The 17484-nt window shown below is 38.1% G+C and overlaps 1 protein-coding gene across 1 annotated transcript in view; it reads right to left on the reverse strand.

Annotated features, from left to right (window-relative positions):
* FREM2 (FRAS1 related extracellular matrix protein 2) overlaps positions 1–17484 on the reverse strand; it is a 137430-nt gene that overhangs the window by 30319 nt on the left and 89627 nt on the right. The window contains exons 8-15 of the mRNA XM_014965743.1: positions 10345–10494; positions 8192–8401; positions 7768–7965; positions 5545–5709; positions 5285–5467; positions 2879–3009; positions 1272–1430; positions 244–547 (exon numbers count right to left, since the gene is read on the reverse strand). Coding sequence (XP_014821229.1) covers positions 244–547; positions 1272–1430; positions 2879–3009; positions 5285–5467; positions 5545–5709; positions 7768–7965; positions 8192–8401; positions 10345–10494 — 1500 coding nt within the window. The remainder of the gene's footprint in view (positions 1–243; positions 548–1271; positions 1431–2878; positions 3010–5284; positions 5468–5544; positions 5710–7767; positions 7966–8191; positions 8402–10344; positions 10495–17484) is intronic.

The following is a 17484-nucleotide window of genomic DNA, read 5'->3' on the forward strand; positions in this document are numbered from 1 at the left end:
TCTCCTGAACACCCAAGTTCTCTATGTGGATAACTATTAACTATTTAAAGATAACAAGCAAAGATGAAAACAATTTTCTTTATACAATTCTCTTCTGTATTAAGAGAGTTTTTGCACCACCTCTATGAAGAAAAGATGAGACACTAATATTAAAATACCTGATCATGTCACCAGATCTTTTTAAGATGGAATTTGGGATCCAAAAGAGGTCTGAGGGTTTTGCAATAGGTGATGATGTCTTACCTTCTGACGTGCTTATAGTTACAATAGGGCTCATAAGCTCAAGACCTTCATTCCCATCTGAATTCACAGCACGAGCTGCACACTGGACACGAGAACCAGCTTGAAAGTAAATGGAGTCAAGCGTAATCATCTTGGAAGAAGTGAAGAAGGTATCAAAGTCAACCTCCTTCATGGGGCTAGTCACACCATCGGGACCAGTGGGTGCACTCACTAGCCACCGGTATCGGGTCAGAGTATTATTGATGTTCTCACTCGCACATATTGAACCAGTCTTTTCAAAGTCTTCATATTTAGGATTGCAGGCCTGCAGAACAAGGCAGATGTGTTAAAGTTCGTTTGCTTCATGGCAAAGACATATGAACTTATCAAGTCACAAAACTGAACAACACAGAACTGACAACCCCAGTAAATCTCTGAAGAAATTACCTCATTTTGACAGTGATGATTTTAGCATTGCTATGGTAGATTTAAAAAGCGGGTCTAATTATGCTTATTGAAATAAAAAACAATATTTTTAATTCTGGGTGAAAACCTAACACAGTTATGAAGGCACAAACTACACTTCCACAGGATACTTTCACTTGAATTTCACCCCTTAATCGAATTCTGCAAGTATACTTTCCATTTCAAGATTTCTTTTGGTTTTGTATTTAGGAGAACCATTCAAGACAGGGTCCATTCCTGTGCATAATGAACAGAGCGAGAAACAAACTTAAGATGCAGATGGACCAAAACCTTCCTCAATGCATATGAATATTCTTGCAAACCTTTCAGTTGCAAAATTACAATGAAAGAAGCCTGTAGTACTTCAACAAACAGGACTTATTTTTCAGTCTGTGACATTAATTGAAAACCATGGCTCATCTGTTGTCTCCAGTGATTTTAACTCTGCAAATTAAGACAAAACAATGCAGGAAATAGCTGACTGACAACGATATAGATTGATATTGAGTGCCTAAAATCCAATTTCTCCTTTGAACAACATTTGAACAACTGATTTTGTTTCACCTTTCCATAGAGATACTCACTGTGATACAGATGACAGGATAGCCAGCTACGGGACTGGTTCTGTCTTTGGCTCTAGAAGTATCATCATATATCAAAAGGGATGCAACTTGAGGGACAGAAGGAAAGGTGACATCTGCCATGCTGTTCATTTCCTCAATGTAAACAATGGCCTTGGCTGTCTGACAATAAAAAGGCAGAAAAGTTCTCTCTAATAATGTAAATAGACAAGAGGGTTCAACCTGAAACTTGAATATGTCTACCCTTTGAAACATTGCCCCAAAGTAAGTTCTGAAACCTCAGCTGGATGAACTATTGAGGAAGGGTTGAGTCACTGGACAGTATACTGCATACTACAAAAGCAAGAGCTAAAGTGACTTTTTTTCTTTTCAGAACACTGATGATACCAGACCTTTTAACCTCTTGTGTCCCAACTTTCTTGAATTGCTTCAGTATTCTGGTAGAACTCTCATGTGCACAGTATGCTTTAACACCTGATGGAAATGGGGTGTTTGTCAACAGCAAAGGCTATGACTCTGCTGTCATATGCACTATATAGGCATACCTATATAGTATGATACTGGTGGGGGCCAAGGAGTTTGAAGAACATTTTATGTAGAATCAAAAGAATATGCTGTTTACATTGAAAGTATGTATGATATAATGCTAAATAACAAGAATGTGTGGGTACTGCAATCCACACAACAAGAATAATATTAACATGGTTTTGACAGCAGGTTTCGTTTCACCTGATTGCTCTTTTTACAGAACAGAGGTTTTATTGTATTGCCAGACAGTGTTTCCAAAAGGACATCAGTTTTTAGAATTGATTCTATGAAGAGAATGTGTCTGGAATGGTATCTTGAAGATTTCAGTTCCACATAATCTCTCGGTGTCTCTAATACCCCATGCCATGGTTTCAATTGGGACCAAGTTAACTTTTTTATTAGTGGCTGGTATAGTGCTATGTTTTGGATTTGGGATGAGAAAAACTTTTGATAGTGTAGTGGTGTTTTTAGCTGTTGCTGGGTAGTCAAGGCCTTTTCTGCTCCTCACGCTGCCCTGCCAGTGAGTAGGTTGGGAGCGCACAAGAAGTTGGAAGGGGACCAGCTGGGATAGCTGACCCCAACTGACCAAAGGGACATTCCACACCATGTGACATCATGCTCAGCATCTAAAGCTGGGGGAAGAAGAAGGAAGGGGGGCATTTAGAGTTATGGCACTTGTCTTCCCAAGCAATCATTATGCATGATGGAGCCCTGCTTTCCTAGAGACGGCTGAACTCCTGCCTGCCAATGAGAAGCAGGTGAATTTCTTGTTTTGTTTGTGGGTGCGGCTTTGGCTCTGCCTATTAAACTGTCTATCTCAACCCATGAGGTTTTTTTCTCACTTTTCTGATTCTCTCAGCCACCCCAACTTGGGGGTGTGATGGAGGGACTACGTAGTTCTAGTTGCCAGTTGTAGTTAAACCACGACACCTCATGAACCTTACTGCCTTGGCAACAAACTGCTTTGGCTATGTGCTACTGCATCACATGGGATGATCCTCTTTGTCCAAGATAGTGCACATAAAGCTTAAAAGAAGAGTAAAGCTATGAACCAGAAAGAGGACTTTGCGTGAGTTTATTACCTGTATTTCTGCGACCATGTTCTCATCAGGCTTCAGGTGAACAGTGAAGGCTTCTCTCATCTCCCTTACTCCATCAAAGAGAACTTCAATCTCCACAAAATGCTGTGTTTCACCCTCCTGAAACTCAATTTCTGAAAACATAATGAGACACTTAAAAATAAATCTGCTGTTCATAACAAGCTGTAATTCTAGGCCCAGCCATGAAAGATGGCAGTAAATACTTTTCCAATTATAGATGCTCATATATTTAGTTTAACCTATTTGATGCTAAAAAACGTAATAATGAATAGCAGCGGACACATGCAGAAATCACTGAAAATAAGGCATTATCACCATCAAAAGAGATTTGCAAAGACCAGGATTTAGTCTAATAGAACTTAATATTTGGAAAAGGAGCTGGGGCTAATTATTACATAAATGCTGGTAACATATGTGAATGACTAAAAGGCTGAAGAATTCTAAATAAAAAGTATTGTCAGTGATTACTCAAAGAAAATGCATTTTAATACAATGGCATACACAAAAATAAGGCACAAAGCCAGAGTTATACAAAATGGTTTTGTATTTTGAAAAGCATCTCTGAAAAAGCTTCTGAGGTCATTGCTATAAGTTCAATCTTAGCTTACAGATACAAGAGTACTGTGAATCTTGGATGTGTTAACTACTAAAGGAACAGAAAGTACAGAAACTAACATTTGTGTATGGAACGGGTGAGAGTGATACTGAAATTGTAGATGCACTTCCTCTATCTTTATTTTTTTAAAGGATAGCAAATTAACTGAAGACAGCACAGAAATGACTTACAGAAAGTGAGGACCAGAAGTTAAAAAACGACTTGCAGAAAAGGATATTCTGATTAGTATATTGAAACACCAACACAGAGAAAAAAAAATTCAGGTGCTAAAGAGCTCTGCACTCTAAAGGAACAGTCACAATAAGCAGTAGTGGATGAGAGCTGAAGAAATGGGAAATAAGGCACAGACTATAAAAAAGCGATAGCGACTGATTGGGAAGCAAAACACTAGGAAACATTTGTACTCTTCAGTGCCTTCAAACAAAGACTGGATGTCCTTTATGAAGAACATGCTTTCTCCAACCAAAAGTCATTTGGCTCAATACAGAAGTAATGGGGACAAACTGGAAGAATCTTGCAATCCACAGTGAGTCTGATTAAGTATTCTAATGATCCTTCCAGACTTGGTGTTATTAAGTCATGAAAATACTCTTTGTGGTAACAGACATGCTGCATGAGAGCTTAGAATTTTACTGAATTTGTTTGTCACACGTCCTTCAGATAACCCAGACAAGGATGTGGGGTTTGTGCCCATGGTAGAACAGACAGGCTCCCTAAACCCACAGATGTCCTCAAACCAGGGGGGAAACCCTGCAGATCACAGACTTTTCTCAAAGGCTTCTGGGCAGAGGCCCAGCGCCTCTAGTTCTGCAGTAGCATGTTTGCCTTGAAAACTCTGCTCCCGTGCACTGTTGGTGCACAGCAGGAGAGGGTAAGCAAGGCAGTGTGTATAGGTAATGTGTATAGGATAAGAATTAGCTGACACTAAAAATTCCCATGGTTTTCAGGAGGAAAGAGCAGAACTCTAAAATGCAGGAGGCAAAGTGACTGGAATTAGCAAGATCTGGGCTGATACTTTTCTTATTGCTAGCAATTTTTCTCTTCAAATATCACTGGTGGGAAATGCTGCTTCTTTGGAATTTGGAGAAGGCCCAATGTTGTTGCTGGATGTTCAAAAATAAGTCTTATCTTTCAGCTGGACAGGACACCAGAATAGTTTATCCAAAACTGTGACAACACTCCAAAACTGTGAAAACACTCCAGCAATGAATGATTCATCTTAGTGCTACAAATTCTATTAGTCATTCACTAAACCATGTGGGTGGGCTGTTAATGTAAAGAAGTTTATCACATTCTGTTGCACAACTCTCCTCATTTATTACTAGTGAGAAGCAGCGGACAGTGACTGGCAGAGATACAGAAAGAAAGCTTAATTATTATGAAAGTAGAAAAATAAACAGAAATAGACATAGAGCAAAAGCCATTAGCTTAATGAATCGCTTGAGAAACAACTACACAATCATATCCGATGAGTAGATGTTTCTGCGGAGGAATAGTATTACAGTTTGCAAATGTTACTAAGGTGGCACCTGCACATTTCTTCCACAGTTACGTGAGCTACAGGAGTCACAATTCTTTTGTAAATATCTTCACTGATATCTAGCATTCCAAGAGCAATTTGGCAGTTGCGTACCACATGGGATTATGTCCATACTGAATTTGGTTGCAAAGTATTCTATTCATAAAGTTATTTCATTTTTCAACCATTATCTTATGTTACAGCCGGGAATAAAACCAATAGTAGGATGTGATGATCTTCTGAATGATCCTACCTTCTGATATAGGGTGATAGTCTTCTCCAGAAGTAGCAGATCCATCCTTTGTATGAACTCTCACGACAGAAACCTTGGAAGTGTCTCCCAGACGAAGCACTGGGATTTTTACAACTGCTACTTGCCTTACGTCCTTCGGTTCACTCACACTAAATTTGGTCTCACCAAACTTAATAATAGCCTCTGTAATTAGAAGAAAAATGTTTTTAGAGCACAGAAAAGTTCTTCCAAGAACCAATAACAACAAAATAATTTCTTACTGTCTGCATCATCCCGAATCTTTATCAGGGTCTCATTTTGTTCACCAATAGAGGCACCAAAGGAAGAATCACTTCTTGGAGTGCCAAGAACCAGACGCAGCTCTTCTTCTTCTTCGTGGAAAGTATCATCCATAAGCACCAGTGTGCAAGGCTTCTCGGTTTCACCTGTAATCATTCTGAAGCTAGTATCATGCAGAACTTAGGTGTTCTTTGCTCTATTACAGCACTTCTCCTAGCTCAAGGAGTCACATGTTGCTTCTGCTGGCCAAGGCGCCCGCCTCGGCACCACATAAGTTAATGAGTAATGACAATAGTGAAAACAGAATTAGTAATCATTACCTTTCTATGAAAGCTCACCACTTAAGTGAAATCTGCCATTTTGGGACTTCTCTAAGACAAGTTTCTATTTGGTATAGCCACTTCACATGCACTGCTCCTTTTGTTTTTTCTTAGAATAAAATACTCCTTTTCAGTGACACAGAGTATTTTAAAAATAAATATGTGCACGAGGAAGCAGAGCAATAGAAACTTTCACTAATACTAATGGTAATTTTGTCCTAGAGTTTTTTATTTAAGAATTTCAGGCCTTTTTGAGACACTATCCAACTGTGTGGACCTTCACTTATATTATTCCATGTGATTTTCATATCTTTTAAACTCCCACTGGTGGCAAATGAAAATGAATATTGCCTTAAAAACGCTTTGGAGCTGCAAAATGCTCAGCTGGAGCACTCACAAATCAACGTGCCTAGGCTAACCAGATGTTTTGAGACTGGGAAAAAGGCCTGGTCTTTGGCCTTCTACAAGAGCAACAAGAGTTATGAGCAGTGTGCAGAGTGTCTGGACCCCAGTGTCAGAATCAGCGGGCTCATCATCATGACAATGACTCCTACATCCCTTACAAAAGAAACAGCATGGGATATGAGAGGGATGAGGTCAATTTACAGTATTTTTAAATTCTTAAGCATGTAAAAATGATCAAGGCTCAAGATGAAGAACCAGATCAGGATGCTGACTGAGTTAATTTCTGAGGTGTTTTTTATGCCCTATAGAAAACAGATTATCCATTAGGAGGAGAAAAAAGAATCAAAACATTCATTCTGCTTGTTGTTGCATGGGAAATGTGAAAACTTTACTGAAACTGCTGCATCTTAAGCAGGCCTAAGAAGCTTATGGAAACAAGATACAATCCACATAGACCTCTTTGCTACTTGTCTTCATGGAGAAATGGTAGGGTGACAGTCAAATAAACAAAAAAAAGAGGAAAGTCACTTCCTAAGGGGCCAGATCCACTAATCCTAACAAGTTGTATTCTCTTTCCTGGTTGCACAGAAGAAACGGCAAAGGCATGGGGTAGATGACAGCACTAAAAGCTGAGGCCAGCTCTAAAGGAAGAGAGACTGAACAACTCACTTTACAAATGTGATACATGCATACAGAAATATGAAGCTTGTCATTTCTGTGATAAGGGCATACCAAGGATTTCATACTGATGACAGAGCTTGTTTAGGGCTTGTAAAAAATATTATGTGCATGTAAACTTAAAAGATTAAACTGTCTTCTGCACAAATAGAGGGAATTAGGTAATATTATTTGAAGGTAGTAACACACAATTTATTTGTATTTCATCTCTGATATGAGATATTAAGTATGTGATACTGGTGAACTACCTTAGGAAAGCCTCCCTGGGGAAAAAAATCGAACAGAAATTAAAGTTATATACCTGTTGAAAGATCTATTACTCATTTCAGTGCAACTCAAATGTAATTATCAGAAATCTGCCTAAGAAAGAGCAGAGCTTCTGAAGTACCATTTTTGACAGCAGGTCTGTGCTTCTGTTATTGTGCTACTCTGAACCTGCTTTTGCTACTATGGATCAAAAAGACTCTGGCAATCAAGCTGGACCTATGCAAAGATATGTCCCTTTAGCTGCTATTGATTATGCCTCAAGATCAGAAGCGAAGCAAAGAGAGACATCATCTGTGTGCACTCGCTCTACCCACTGTGTACGGAAAAACCCCTTGGTTTTCAAGTGAAGTAAAAAGAGACATCATCTGTGTGCACTCTACCCACTGCATATGGAAAAAACCCTTGGTTTTCCAGATCAGTCTTTTTGACACTACTTTATGAGAAGACACGTAACAAAAAAACCAAAGCAAAACAAGGCAAAACAAAACAAAACATAGTAGACTGAAGGCTTCTAAAATAAGATCAAGAGCTTACCAGGAAGGAATGTGATGATGGAACTGTCAGTATTAGGACGCTCTTCAAAGTCCATCATTACCTGAGCTGAACCTTGCCTTGTATAGCACCTCACAGTGGATGTGTATCGGATATCCCCACTCCTGTATATCATGGCAGAAATCTGTCCATCATTTTCATTGCCTACATATACAGATTCTTTAAACTGCATCTTAGGCACTGGGCAGAAAAACATAAAGAGCATATGTAAAGTATAATTGCAAAAGTTACTGTATTTTCTATCCACTATTTCAAATTTAGTGATGTCACATTGCCCCAGATATATAACATAAGCAACTAGGCAGCGAATGATTTAGCACACGTGTGACTGAAATGGAAAAGTCTGAGTGTTGCCGTTGTACATCTCCTGCATAAATCTGAAAAGGTACAAAAAATTGTTACTCACAGTCAGAGACTGAGTCGTTAATGAAGATGGTGGCCTTGCTGGGTTCTCCAAGAGCAGCATTCATGGGCATCCTTAGCACAAGCTCAAACTTCTCAGTTCCTTCTAACACTGGCTGTCCAAGGTCATCCAGAATTACCACACGAAATGTCTGCATATTGACTCCAGGGGAAAAATCCAAATTACGACTGATGCCTACATAATCTACTCCAGCTATCAGTGAAAAGGAAAAAAAAAAAATCTAATCAATAAACAGCACTACATGTGATTAAAAATGAAAATATCTATCATTGCACAGTTAATTTTAAGTAAATCTATTTTTTAAAGTATAACTGTAAAACCTCCTAAATTTTGGCAGTCATGTAAAGCAAAAATATCTTTTGACCATCTAAGTTGAACTATACAATAAAACAATAAAAGTAATTAAGTCACTTATTTTTTTTCAGTGATACAAGTCACAACACAGGGCTTATTCTGATCTATTGTAAACCAAAAGTTATTCCACTAAAACTAATGAAGTTTATTCTAAGTAAGAAATGAAACTAAGCATAAAGCTTGGAGAGAGAGACTCTGGAGATGAAGCAAAGCTTTTTGGAAAGAAAGTTCATATTATTTTGTAACGAAGTTGGAAGTGTTGAGACTATTACGTAAAAAGGGAATGAGAAAAGGCCAGTGAAGTGACTGTAAGGAGGAACTGCTGTTGAGAGGAGTTGTGTAAACCAGAATGAATGGAAACCAAAAAGATCAAATTCATCTCAGACCATGTCAGGTGGGGTCTGGCACCTTACTGTTAGAGACAAACTGCTCTGGGCTTAGCTTGCTTTTATGTTTTGTTTTTTTTGTTTTGTTTTGTTTTGTTTTAAGCAAAGCAAGCTGAGCCATAACAAACCAACGAGAAAAAAGCAAACAAAAGAAGACACTGACTGAGACATGACACTGGGTCTTGGAACCAAAGCACTAAAGGTGTCTAGAACTTCAGTAAAGGACTGAGTTCAAATGTTCATTTTGGGGGGAAATATGAAGCAGAGCTGAAGAAACAAAGCTTTGGGGGAAACCGTTCATTGAAATTGAAATAGGGTTGGAATTCTGTAAATTTGACAAAATTTGGCAAGATTAAAGGCCATTATCAAATGGGTACGTGGCTAGAGTCCCTGCTGCTCTAACCCAGGCCTAAGCCTCCTAGGCAGGATGTCAGGAAAGAACCAGGTTCACAGTTTACAGGCAGCCAGCCATGTCAATGCTTTCAGGCTACTGCAAAGAGACTAGAGAGCCCAAGAGCTGTGCCATTCAAAGTTTTGAATCCTAGAGGTGATTTAATTATTTAAGATTCCTATTGTAAGGAAATACTAAGGAAATATTCCCCCCCTCCCCACGCCCCAGAAATATTCAAGGTGAAATAAAGACATCAGATCATATAAAGCAGTTTAGAAATTAGGTAATCATACATTTTTTTCAAACTTCATAATTTTCTTTTTCATAAGAAACATTATTTTTATCATATAGGTTTTATGATATATATAGATGATGTTTAGATATTCTTGAACTAACAGTACAGTCTTACACAACTTTGCCTCACTGAAAATTAGTTGCAAAGATAAACTCTACTGTCCAATTAGACTCAGGATAAGCATCTGAGGAAGATAATTTTTATACTGTCTCTATATGAATGTCTTAGTTTGAAGCACTGTGGTTTGTGAAAAAAAAAAAAAAAAAAAAAACACTAACACTGCAGACAAATGTTCTGTCAAAGCATCACTAAATCACACAGCTGTAGCAATCCCCTTGCTGAACACGATACTAGATAATAATTTCTCATTGTTTACAGTAAAAATGAGAGGAGCAAACTCTGCACGCCGCCAGTGATTATAATACTGTGCCCACAGTATGCTGTTGAGGCAGTAATCAGCTGCCTTTGTGGGATAGTGTTTTATTTGAGTATCTGAAGGCATTTCTCTTACTGCTGGACTTCACAATTGCTCCTATTCCTGTTTCTTTGAGAGAAATTCTGTAACTGCTTAATTTGTTCTCAGAAGAAAGATCTGCTAAGAGCATAAAACATAAATTTCATCTTACGCAGCTGAATCTATGTAAAGACCAAATGTACTAGTATTTGTTGTTGAGATGTATTATGAAACTAGAGCAAAACAACAACTTACCCTCTGCAGTTATTGGTTCAGATTTGCGAGACCTCACTGTAACAGACGCAGCTTTAGACAGATCAGTTCCAGTCCTCCAAACACGTACCTCCACGTAGCCAGCACTCTCATCCACATAGTATTCATCATTCCCAAAGTAGAATGATGGTTCTGGTAAAAGAGGAATAATGTCCATAAATATTTCTTTACCTTATGGTGAAGGTAACACGAGAACATAAAATACACATTAGTCAACACATTAGAACACCTCACTCTTCTCAGTAAGGGAAATAAAGCTTTTTTTTTTAAGGTTTAGATTTTTTCTAGGTATTTTTGGCTTCTTTTCAAGTATTGGTTTGCCTATTTTGGGACAGCAATTGTTATATCAACACTGTGCTCTTTCCTTGCCTTCTACATTCTCAACTTTGTGTGTCAGCAAGTATGAATCTGCACGCAAAACCAACTGCGTTATCTCATTAAACTTATTTGAGCTGGGTCCTGTGCACAAGCCAGAAAATTCCTTGCATTTTTCACTTGGGTGCAAACAGGCAAAGGTGAATACAGATAATGAAGCCTTAACTTGTATGTTCTCACAGATTCCTGTTGCTAAAACCAGACTGAAACATGATATATAACTGGCGCTGCTTTGGAAATGTTTTCCAGCTAACCAAAGGGGCAAATACTTAATTTTAGTTCCCCCGCATCTAGCATTTAAAACAAAATCAATCTTATTTCATGTAAGCTGGGATGTGAATAGTCTTTTATCTTAATATTTAAGTTCCACAGTTTATAAGAAGGAAGAGCAAAAAGCAAAGGAGGTTAAGTGTTATCCCACTTAACAGACATATTTTTTATCCTCATTTTTTCCTCCCTTTTCAGTTTTTCTACCCACAATTTCACAATGTAAACAGGTTTAAGAACATAGTGCAGCTTCACCCTGGACGTATATCAGTTCCCCTTTGCTATCCTTCCATTCCTGTTTAAAACATATAAGAGTAAGGACACACAGCCAGTACCTCAGTTTTCCCACCATGCAGCAGAAATCATACCTACCTTCCCCAATGGCTGGGATTAACTGGAAGACCTAGACAAATTATCTTTCTATTTCATTATTTACTGGAAAAGTTTATAGTTCTACAGAGCTATGTCTAGCATATAGAAAAGGTACCACTTACACAAAGGAGGAGACATAAATCCTTTTTAATGTTAAGTGGAAGTTGGGCCCATCGTTCCCATGATTCAGCCAAACCTTAATCTTAACATTATTTGCAATCCTATGACTTCTGTTACAGTGGAACAAATGTTTGGGAATTGAAGAACCTGTTTTGGACTACAACTGAGTTCAATAAAGGCAAATATTGTAAAGACATTGTATTATGAAGGTTTGGAGAGGCTTGTAGAATAACCAGACAAGGAAAATAATTATGTTTTTCTGAAGTACCTGAGGACAGTATGACCGACAACACTGTGTATAGCAACAATCTCCTCTGTGGTAGATTGCTTATTTCTTTTTATAGAAATCTGAACAATGTAAAATAGGATTTCAATTAAAACTAACCAGAAGCAATATAAAGTAGTTACTCAGTTATTACTAAGACAAACTTATCTGAGAAGGCAGCAGTTCCTAAGTATTTTGGATTTGTATACATAAATCATATAAATTAGAAGTTTTTGAATAAAAGTAATTACTCTTCTGCTTTCAAGAATTTTCCTGTATTTCACAAGCACAAAATAAATTATCAAAAAACAAGCAAATAAACCCCCTTAATATTCCACATCAATGAAAACAAATCTAGCTGTCTCTCTACTTATCTGCTAAAACTAAAATCATAGGTTGTAACAAAGCAATAGAAATGAATGTATTTACTGAATAATAATGCAGATTCATAGAACTGCTTGAGCATTATCAAAGTCATCAACCTTTCCAGGATGAAAGACAAACTTGGCAAATGTCTAGCTCCAGTAGATGAAAAGGCTTTCAGTTCCAATTTATTTTTTTTAATTCAGCATAATGTGTATTTAAATGTGTGTGTGTTTGTGTACACAGACAGAAACCCATTAATCTTACATTATTTGCCTATAGGTATTGGGCTGTCAGTAGTTGCATTGTTATTTGGGAATGCGAAGATCTAGTCAGAAACATTTTTAATAAGTGAATAGGATACACTCTCTGGACCTTCTTGTATAACTACTAATAACTTTGATGAGAGTTCTACTCACAGGGATACTGCAGAACTGAATAATAGATCTGCAAAGAAATGTGCCATTTCAGACATACAATGATCTTCTAAAATTTTCTAGATAGACAAAGGCTCATCCAAACTTCAGGGGTTAATAATACTGAATGTTTACTGAGACCAAGTGGCTACAAATGTGTCACTGGTAAGACCAAGGTAGTTAAAAATATTATCAAATCTAAGTCGTTTCTTAAACAACTATTTTTAAAGTTTAGCACACTTTTCCAGGTCTAATCTCAGTTTTATAATCCTATTCTCTCTGTACTGATGTCCTGGTAGTTATGGAATTAGATCTGGACTTGGCCCCACCTCATTTTAAGCACATAAGTGAGAGTTACTCACATTCACAGCCCGCATGCTCTCAGTTTTCATGGACAAGGACGGGCAATGCCAGGAGGTTTCCCAGCATAAGGAGCATACAGAAAGGGAGGTGGAATGGCTCATCCACTGCAGTGAGTAAAATCTGAGGAGACCTGGAAACATTCCCTTCTACTCACTGGCTATGCAAGGAACTTAGATGACCTGCCTTAAACTAGACGGAAAATGTCAAAGAAAACATTGCTGGTTTCTTGTAGTGTTATCCTAATTCTTTTTTATTGCTGCTGAAGAAGAACCCTCACGCGCTGTTTGTTCCTGTAGTCACAGCCAAACAAAAATGCCCGAACCCTCAGTTAGCTTGCCTTGTACTCCAGAGTGAGTTTTTCACACTATTTGAGGCATGTATCTTCAGTGAAAGACACATTCTGCTTGGTTACCCATCCCAGGAAACAAATCCTTACAAATGTTTTGTAAGTTCATTTCCTGTAAGCAGTGTTAGTGGCTCCCCAGGGGAAGCACCAAAGCCAAGCCACTAACAGGGAGAGCATTGTCTTTCTCAGGTCACGACTGGAAAACACTCTGCTCAATGACTGCAGGCTCGCTTACAGCAGGTCTTTAATCTAGTAATCACTCTGGAGAGAGACCACTGCAAATTTAATGGTTCCTCTTACAGAAATAAGAGGAAGTTTAAAAAGAGGGTTTTTTTTTTTTTTTGTTCAGACCCACAGATTTCACTGGCATGAAGTTACATTAATCAGAGGAGAAAGGTTAGGAGCTTTAGTCCCAGGTTTCTTGGCACAGAAATGAAATCTTTGTCTTGCCTTTGCACTTACAGAGTCAGGAGCACGTATCAACTACAGCACTAGTCAGCCGTCAAACAGGAAAACAAACACTTCTCATGCTGTTAGAAATAGGTCTATCTTTGAATGTATATCAGAAAATCAATGAGATAGCATGAAAATATTTATTTCCAAGGAGGCTTTTGTTTTTAGAATGATATCCTTACAATCTGCTTTAGAAGGACATGGCAAAAGAGTAGGTAGGTTGCAAGATATGCAAGGTGCCACAATCAGTTTGGGCTGCCAATGTAAATAATACATACGGCACGATAGTTAGGATAAACAGGAAAGAACAGTCTTCTGTGCTGACACCTCAATAAGCCTTAATACTAAAGTGATTTTCAGTGATATATATATATATATGTATATGGATATATCTCAGGACGAGAGAAATAATAGAATCCACCAGAGGAAATGGTCTGAAGTTGCAGCAGGGGAGGTTTAGATTAGATATTACGAGGAATTACTTTACTGAGAGGGTGGTCAGGCACTGGAACAGCCTGCCCAGGGAGGTGGTGGAGTCACCATCCCTGGAGGTGTTTGAGAAACGTGTAGACATGGCTCTTCAGGGCATGTTCTAGTGCCCAAGATTATTGGTTTGTGGGTGGGTGTGATGTGGTGGGGTGTTGGGTTTTTTGTTTTGTTGTTGTTTTTTTTGGTTTGTGTTTTTTGGTTTGTTTTTTTAATTTGATGTTGGACTCAATGATCTTAGAGGTCCCTTCCAACCATGGTGATTCTGTGATTCTGTGAAAACAAGACCTTCCATTATGACATATTAAGATACTGGAACAAGGAGAAGCAGTCATTACAGCTGAACTCATACTTGAGCTTTTCCAGTAGTATTAAACGGTTTATTCCTAAAAGCTTTTGCATTCCTTCTTTCCATGCACAGTACAAACAAGGCTATGATGTGAACATTATAGGTTGCCAGAGCTAGCAGACATCTTTTGTGGTCATGCAGAAGGTGCAAAACAGTGCTTTGTAATCTTACCAGCCTGCTCTGGCACAGTCTCGAAATGCTAGTGCAATGCTGAGTCCAAAGTAATGAGCCCTGATGGCTGACACAGCCAAATAACTTGGACATAACAGAAAAACGCGGCCAGATTTTCTCTGGACCTGATCTGGCTCGTACCCAGACAACATACACATCCCTACACAATGCTTACTTGCATTTCATTATCACGGCCAGCATTAAATGACTTAGCTGCTGAGTCTATATTTAACACAAGAGTCTCCCCCCTTCCAAACATGAAGTGGGTGAGTTGTAGGTAAAGCAGTTAAGAACAAGAATTCCACTAGATTTGAGAAGGAATAGGCATTTACAGTTTAATAGCAGTAAAGGTCAACTTCTGTCGACTTTCTCGTATATGCATGTTAATGGGAGTAAAAGAAAAGCTCAGAAAAACTGTCCATTGCAAAAAGTTTATATTATGATATTATCAAAGAGGACTTCAACATCTGAAACTAGGTAGCACCATTCTACAGCTATTTACACATACTTGAAGCTATGCAAGCAACTGAGCTTGCATTTAGCACAATGAATTTAATTTGCCAAGTCATTTATTTTTGCTGAATGCTGGAGAAGCAGGGGTCAAGATTACAGTCAGAGCTCAGTTCTGGAGCAGGTACCTATTGTGCAAATGCCAATAGCTTTTTATTTGATGTGGTCAAAACAGATTACTTTTCAAATTCATATGTTGTAATCTTAACAGCTTTCATCTTCTTAGCACTGTTGTCATAACTTTTGCAATCAAAAAGTAAACTCACCTCAGAATCAAAATTACTAGTTGCAGGCAAATTGCCACACACATTATCTCAAGCAAATAATGTTTGCATTTCCATTTGTCTCAACAGCCCATTTCTGTCTAGCAACTTACAATGATTTTTTAAAGGATGCTGCAAACATTATAACAGGTAAAAGGACAGACTCAAGTTAATGCAAACTTTACCAAACCCAGTTCTACATTGTAAAAAAAAAAAAAAAGAGTGTTTTTCTTAATCTACAAAAGCAATGCCATACATTGACTGGGCTGGTTCATCACTGAATTACTCTTATTTTATGCAATTTAACCCAGTGATTTCAGTAGAGTAATACAGTGTGAATCGAGATCAATAACTGCTGTGAACAACATTATGTATGATTCACGTTTAATTAATTTCTGATATACACTAATTCAGTATAGACATTTACATTTTAACTCACCCTTTATGTTAAAATGCATCTGTGCTTCCTTCAGTTTCTCTACGCACAGTACTACCAGAAGCAGCACCTGCCTGGCAGGCCTGGGATGTACACCTCACATCTCTGCTACCTCAATAAGTAAAAACTCAAATGTCAGCAAAGTAGCACAGTAAAGGAAGTAGCCTACAGCCCTTGCTGCAAGACTGTTATTACTAGTCTGTAAGTGGGGTTGCAGTAAGATGGCTACAGCGATACCCCATCGCTGGTCACCTACTCTATACCTTTTCTTGTCAGTCCCATCCCTGCTGCAAGGAGAGGCTGGAGCATAAGTTACAGCCTGAAAAACTGAGATAATTCTGGTTGTGCTTAATGTCAGGTTGCGATTCATAATGGTTCAGTAATAACTCAGAGTCTGCCTGAACCACAGAGAGACATCTGAGTGCATGAAGCCATGACGTACTCAACTCACACAAGACGTGTGCCTTTAAACTGAAGACAATTTTTTCAACAATTAATTAACTATTACATACAAGATGGTAATGAAGTTGTCTCCCAGTTATAATTGGTATTTCAGGAGGAAGGCTAATTAATGTGTGAGGTTGACTATTATAAGTACCCTTCTCTCGGAAGCAATTCATTTACCTTTGTTGATTTGCTGAGAAACATTGTTACCTTTGAAAACACCAAATTAATATATATGTGAACTAACATATAAGTGAAAATATTTATTAGTAGAAGTGGTATTGTTATGATCATTGCACACACTCTCAGGATATGAGCTACAGACCTTGATATCACTGGAACTGTAACAGGTGTCTGAGGAGCTTTTCCTATGTTCAAATTCAGAGGACAGGGCCAAAACATTGTTCCTTCTTTAAGTACCTCAGGCTTCAATCACTTGCTCAAACTGTTTCATAATGCAGATAATTGCCTCATTTACCAATGTAAATAAAAATATAAAGACTAATAGCTGAAGAAACAAACACTTTGGAATTTGGGAACACACCCAAATGTGAAGGTATTACCTGCAGCAACTATCTGATTTTCACGTATCATTTTCCTACTGGCAAGACCTCCCACAGAACATGAAACCAACTCAGAATCTTCTAAATGTTCTATTTTTAAAAAGAATGAAATTATTTTTATGTAAGAGGCCCAGGAAATGGCATCAGTAACAAATTTTCAGTGAACTGATGAAACAGAGGCAGGCGGGTAAATGGGAAGGCTTGGCAGTGATATTTAAATATACCACACACAAGGTACCTCACAAGGAGACCAGCATGAAGGAGCTCGCAGTCAGTGATTCATACATGAGATAACAAATGAGGACACCTACAAACATAAATGGTAGGAGAAACTGAGCAGCATTTCAGAAATCTGGCTACACAAAGATATAGCATGTAGCCATTTCTAAATATGTTTTTCACATTTCAATTGAAAAATTAGTTTACTACTGGGCCTTGCAGAAAAAGCAGTCTGCAGAAAGGATCTCAGTGCAGTAAGTACACTTGCAAATACAGGTTTTCTGAGAAGAATATTTTCAATTTTTTTCTTCTAAGGTATATTCCTCACACCTACTCTCCTA

This window comes from Calidris pugnax, unplaced genomic scaffold (genome assembly GCF_001431845.1).
Source record: "Calidris pugnax isolate Ruff unplaced genomic scaffold, ASM143184v1 scaffold20, whole genome shotgun sequence".
NCBI classification, from domain to species: domain Eukaryota; kingdom Metazoa; phylum Chordata; class Aves; order Charadriiformes; family Scolopacidae; genus Calidris; species Calidris pugnax.